The sequence below is a fragment of the Neltuma alba genome, unplaced genomic scaffold (assembly GCF_004799145.2).
Source record: "Neltuma alba isolate B1F8T4 unplaced genomic scaffold, ASM479914v2 tig00005401_pilon, whole genome shotgun sequence".
Lineage (NCBI taxonomy): Eukaryota > Viridiplantae > Streptophyta > Magnoliopsida > Fabales > Fabaceae > Neltuma > Neltuma alba.
This window is the reverse complement of record NW_021634096.1, coordinates 1-5,582: the sequence shown is the minus strand read 5'-3', so window position 1 is coordinate 5,582 and position 5,582 is coordinate 1. Positions and strand designations below refer to the sequence as shown.

General features: G+C 39.8%; 2 protein-coding genes across 2 annotated transcripts; one reads left to right on the top strand and one right to left on the bottom strand.

Annotated features, from left to right (window-relative positions):
• Positions 1-745: 745 nt before the first annotated feature.
• LOC114747676 (F-box protein At5g07610-like) lies at positions 746-1,939 on the bottom strand. Its single transcript, XM_028936025.1, has one exon. The coding sequence runs from the start codon at positions 1,937-1,939 to the stop codon at positions 746-748; it is 1,194 nt and encodes a 397-aa protein (XP_028791858.1).
• Positions 1,940-3,004: 1,065 nt separating this feature from the next.
• On the top strand, positions 3,005-5,470 carry LOC114747670 (ABC transporter I family member 6, chloroplastic-like; the record flags this gene model as incomplete). Its single annotated transcript, XM_028936020.1, has 6 exons — positions 3,005-3,169; positions 3,406-3,456; positions 3,813-4,034; positions 4,702-4,825; positions 4,914-5,089; positions 5,351-5,470. Coding segments are annotated over 5 exons (594 nt in total), but the record flags the coding sequence as incomplete, so codon positions are not given.
• Positions 5,471-5,582: the final 112 nt, after the last annotated feature.

Genomic DNA, 5,582 nt, shown 5'->3' with positions numbered 1-5,582 from the left:
ATCTTAAAATATTTTTTGATACATCTGGGACTAAGACAAAAAAATATATTTCAGTGTCCTGATGTATCTGAAAAATATTTAAAGATATAAGATACACCACAAAATATTTTGAGGTATTGAATGTATTTAAAAAAATACTTTAAAATACTAGATGTATTCTAAAAAAATATTTTAGAGTGCAAGACGTATTTAAAATACAGCTTGGGTGGTGGACGCGCCCTTTTCTTTCACGGGAAGCTACGGTCTATTGGCGGAAAAGAAAAGGAGAAACAAAGGCTAGCAAGAGAGAAGAAGAAAAGAGAAAAGAGGCTTTTTTTGTTTTTGTGCTTTTGCCCCCGGGGGGGTGTTGTTTTAAACCTGACGATGTTAGGCAACTAACCCCGATCTCACTTTGCTGGAAAAAATAACGCCCACCTCAGAATGCTCATCAACTAAACCCAAGATACCTTGAAATGTAATGCTACATAGCAATACTTGGCGATAGGCTTGTTCTACGTGTTTCCATGTTCTGATACGATCCAGTTGTGTTAGCTTCATATTCGCGGTGTTTTCTTTAACGCTTTGGATCATAAGCAATAAGTAAATAGTTAAATACATGCCACCCGGAAAATACATAAATTATAAATATAGCCGGTATAGTAGCACTGCAGCACAATAAGAATTAAGAAGTAACCAAGATGACTTGCACAAGCATGAGGAACAAGTTCCAATGTATTAGACAAAACTATAAAGGTCGGGTTTCAGATTACACACAAGCTAAGGTTTCAATATACTGATAAGCATCGCGCCACCCGAATTGTAAGGAACCGTGGGTTGGAGAGAGCATTAAGTCACAAATAGTCACAAATGTTTCATCTTTAAAGTGGTAAGAAATGAGCTTACCAGGTATATGAAGTAAAAGAGAAGGATGCTCTTCATTCTCATCCGGGATTAAAGAGAGTACAAGGAAGTTATACGACGGAGAAGAACGCGAACCAAGAGGGTGATGACCGTTCCGAACCCGGATCATTCCTGGCAATGCACGTTCATGCTCCGCCAGATCCACCTGGTACTTAAGTGACCACTCGGAGTAGTCCCTCTCCATCTGAGAGACTTGGATCTGAGCAGAACGAGGCCCGCCCGTTTGTATCAGATTTAAATGGCCACAAGCTGCTGCGAGACAATAGCTACCGCCTGAATGTAGCAGGTTAGGCATTGTTCTGAGGCACTCTTGAGTGAGATCGAAATAGAGTGACGAGCCTTTTGGGCTAGTCCAGTGAATTGCGCCATTCCAATACACTCCGTCCCCGAAAGCCATATCGTAGGGAGCATTAAAGGGAGAACCAGATAGCCTCCAATTTCCAGTTTCACTTTCCGAGGAGTATATCATAATCTGATAAAAGTAGCAGGACTCGACCGTGGCCCTAACGCAGACCACGGTATAATAAGGCGATCTGGTCGGATCAAAAGCTAGATTAACCCCAAAAATGGCGATAGATTGTTGGACAGGTTGATAAGATAGAGGAAGAACCAAGAATTGTTTGGTAGTGGGGTTATAAACAGAATATCTTCGAGGAGTCCCGAATTTCCCCAGAGACGAGCATAATAAGAGGCCATTGCAGGATTGCAGAATCTTGATGCCGCTAAGGTCGGGGGAGAAATGGAGGGAATTGAGGGGAGAAACGGAGCAGTTGGAGGTGAGAGAGAGAAATTGGAAGTCAGATTGGGAGCCCCTGGGAGTGCACCGCAGGAAGATGCCAGAGACCTTGGAAGTGGGGTGGTGGAGGGTGTGGCGACGACAAAAAGCGGGGTGAGAAATGAGGGAACGCCAGCCCTTGGAGACGCACTTGAATCGAATCAGGGCTTTTGCAGGAACGCGAATGAGGATTTCAATGAGCAAATTCTCGTTCTTTCCGATGACTTCGGCACTTGATAGCTGATCCATGATATCTGTCGGCATCGGAGTCGGCGCCGCTTATTTGCCTTGTCTTAGTTTTCTCAACATGGCACCGGACACCAGCCACGTGCGGACGGCTAAGACTGTAAGATTAATAATAGCCCACAGAATTATTATTATTCAGATAAACCCACGAGGACTAATATCGCCTAAAAATTTGATCCAAAAATTATCAACCGAAAAACAATTAAGCACTTTTTTTTTTTAACCAGGAAAAACAATTAAGCCCTACATTATTATAGCACCATGCAGATTGATGACAATCACAAGACGCATCCACGATTAAAATTTAAATTCTGGTGATGATTTCAGTAATTAATAATGAAGCATCACTTTAAAGAAAATTCAATCACATAAAATAAACTTTTGTTGAAAAAAAACAGCTTAATGTAATTTTTTTCCCCACATAATTCAGAATTATTTTAATCATAAGGGGGAAAAAATCAAGGAGGAGAAGAAACCGGCCGGGCCTGGGTGGGCTCAGGAGGATCAAGAAACCTATAATATACTCCTCCAATCTTTAATATAAGACCTATTTAACTAATTTGATTAGATTAAAGAAGTTAAGTAAATTAGTTAATTATAAGAAAAGTGACACATTTTTCCTAAGACACCATAATCATCTTTTTTAATACCTCCTCTTCCTCTTCTACTTGATTATGATTGAAGGAGTATCTATAGAGATAATTTAGAGAAAACTGATAAATATGATAAATAGGTCTTATATTTAAAATAAACCATTTAAAAATTAAGTCCTATATCAAGCATAGGAGGAGTATTTCATATTTGATTTATGAAAGCGGGCCCCGCGCTGCGTGAGTTCTGGCATGGACAAAGTCCCGACCAGCAATAGCATAACCTCATCGTCAGCGAAGGAAACAAAATCGAAGACTGGAGTTGGGTGCAGCAATTTCATGGCTCTCCCTCTATCAGTCCGCTGCCCAATCTCGACTCTTTCATCTCCACCCTCCTCACCCTTTCCTTCGATGTGCTTCCATTTTCGTCTCCGAAATGTTTCTTATTTTCGCGACCCGTCCTCCGCCCCCTCCGCGTTGACATCCGCCGATCTTACCCCTTTGTGACGGCCACCTTCTCCACCTCTGTGCCTTGTCCACCTCCCCTGCTAAAGGAGATAAGAAGCTGCTGCTTCAAGTCAATGATTTGAGAGCTAAGATTGTCGAATCCGACGTAGAAATTCTTCATGGGGTCAACCTCACCATCAACGAAGGAGAGGTTTTTAATCCCTCTTTTTTTAGTTATTCATTTCTTTCATCTGTAGCTCGCACAAGGAGTTGCCACTGGATTCTCTGTTTGTTTCTTTATCACTATAATTCAGAGTCGTTGTTGTCTTCGTTTTCCATTTAATAATTTTTACTCTTATCCTTTTATGTGGTAAGTAGATAAACGTGCCTCTGAACATGCGTTTTTCAATGGAGCTCTAATTTTGACTTTTGGTTTTGTATTTGTAGGTTCATGCGATCATGGGAAAGAACGGTTCTGGAAAGAGCACTTTTGCAAAGGTCAGTACTTTCTATCTTAATCCATAACTTTAATTCAAGTCTTAAATGTCTATTTCTATAGCTTTTCAGAGGAAAGAAACCGGAGGGTATATTGTCATGCCTTGCACTATAACTGGCAATGGTGAGAAAGTAATATCGTACACGTTTGGTTATATATGCCATGTGATGTCTGAAACATTCATTGCCAACATTATGTAATATTGCATGAACCAACTGTCTTGTGAAGGTCATTTCGGTTAAGTGAAAAGTAGACTCATTCATCCGTTTTTGTCCATGGAATACAAATGAAATACAAACCAGCTGATGGGATGGGGTTTGGTCACCCCTTTTATAAGTGGATTTTTTTTTTTTGGTAGGTTCTTGTTGGCCATCCAGATTATGAAGTCATTGGAGGCAGTGTTCTGTTCAAAGGGGGAAATCTGCTTGACATGGAACCTGAGGAAAGGGCACTTGCTGGCCTTTTTATGAGCTTCCAGTCCCCTGTTGAGATTCCTGGTGTTTCTAATTACGATTTTCTGGTTATGGCTTATAATGCTCGACAAAGAAAACTTGGCCAGCTTGAACTTGGTCCACTTGAGGTATTTGATGAACTGATTACTGGCAACATTTTCATTGTATACTACGCCTGGATTCTTATCCCTGTGGCCATCTTATGGAGTTGGCTTATTGCTTTGTACTTTGACTAGGTTACTTCTCATAATTGACACAGTGGGGTTATGGGTTCATGCCTCGTACCCCCGGTAGGTTTGAGTACTTCAGCTTCTCTTAATCAATGTGTGCAGACATGCTTAGTTGGATTTGGAAAGTACAGTCGTAGGCCATGACAATTGACAAGCTATGTGTGCACGCACATAAACCAGGAGTTTTGCTGATGACTTATTTTGTGGTCTTAGACTAACTGTTCGTTATAGTTTTGCATATGAAGACTTGCTTTCCAACCAGGAAGTTATAATATTGTGCTCTCCATCTTGTAACTTTCCTGTGAACTCTTATTGGAGATGCTGATTCTTGGCTGTTTTAGTGTTTTATTTGCTGATTCCTGTGGCACACAGTAATATTATTTTTACATGATTAAGCATCTGATCATTCATGAGCGGTAATTGTTTATGTGACCGGTTTCTTGTCTATTTCTTACTTCTTTGTTTTTCATATCATGCCAATTGCTTTATTGAATGTTGTCCTGTATTAATGAATGAGTTGAATAACTGGGTTTCTATTGACCTTTTTAACAAATTTGTTTTGTAGTTCTTGCCTTACCTAATGGAGAAAGTCAATCTTGTAAAAATGAAGGAAGACTTTTTGGATAGAAATGTAAATGAAGGATTTAGTGGTGGTGAACGGAAGCGCAATGAAATTTTTGCAGCTTGCGGTATCCTTTTCTTTTACACATTTTCTTTTGATGTTTTAACTTTCAGATTCTTGTTGGTTATTTACAGATACTATTCTCTATGATGCAGGTTTTGGGGGCAGACTTGGCTATTTTGGATGAAATAGATTCTGGATTGGATGTTGATGCACTGAGAGACGTAGCAAATGCGGTGAATCAGATTCTGACCTCAAAAATTCTCTGTTGATGATAACTCATTACCGACGAATTCTGGATCTCCTAAATCCTACACATGTTCACATCATGGTAGGTTATTGATCTTGAATATAAGGACGAGAGCTTTGCACTTGGAGGGAATGGCATCAGCTGAAATGAGAGCATGTTGCTTGTCTCCTGTCATGGGATTTGTTTGCATATATCACTCCCAAATTACTGGCCAAAAGAACCTTAAGTAGATAAGAGTTCTGTATAATTATTGTGACCGCGCTCTGCATTTATGGCACACAATAACTTGAATAAGAACCTTTCTTTTTTTTTTTTTTTAAACTGTTCTTTTAAAAATTTCAGGACAGGGGAAAGATTGCAAGGACGGGTGACTTATCCATGGTTGAAGTTATTGAGGCAGAGGGATATGAGACAGTATCTGCCTAATTTCATACAACTGGTTTTGGTAACCGCTCTTTCTCTCTGGCATGATGTTGGTCTCCTGTTTAATTTAAAGCCACTTCATCTTGTAAATATTTACAAGACCTCTTTCTTTGGCTTCTCTTTCCTAATCATGCATGATTGATAACTTTAT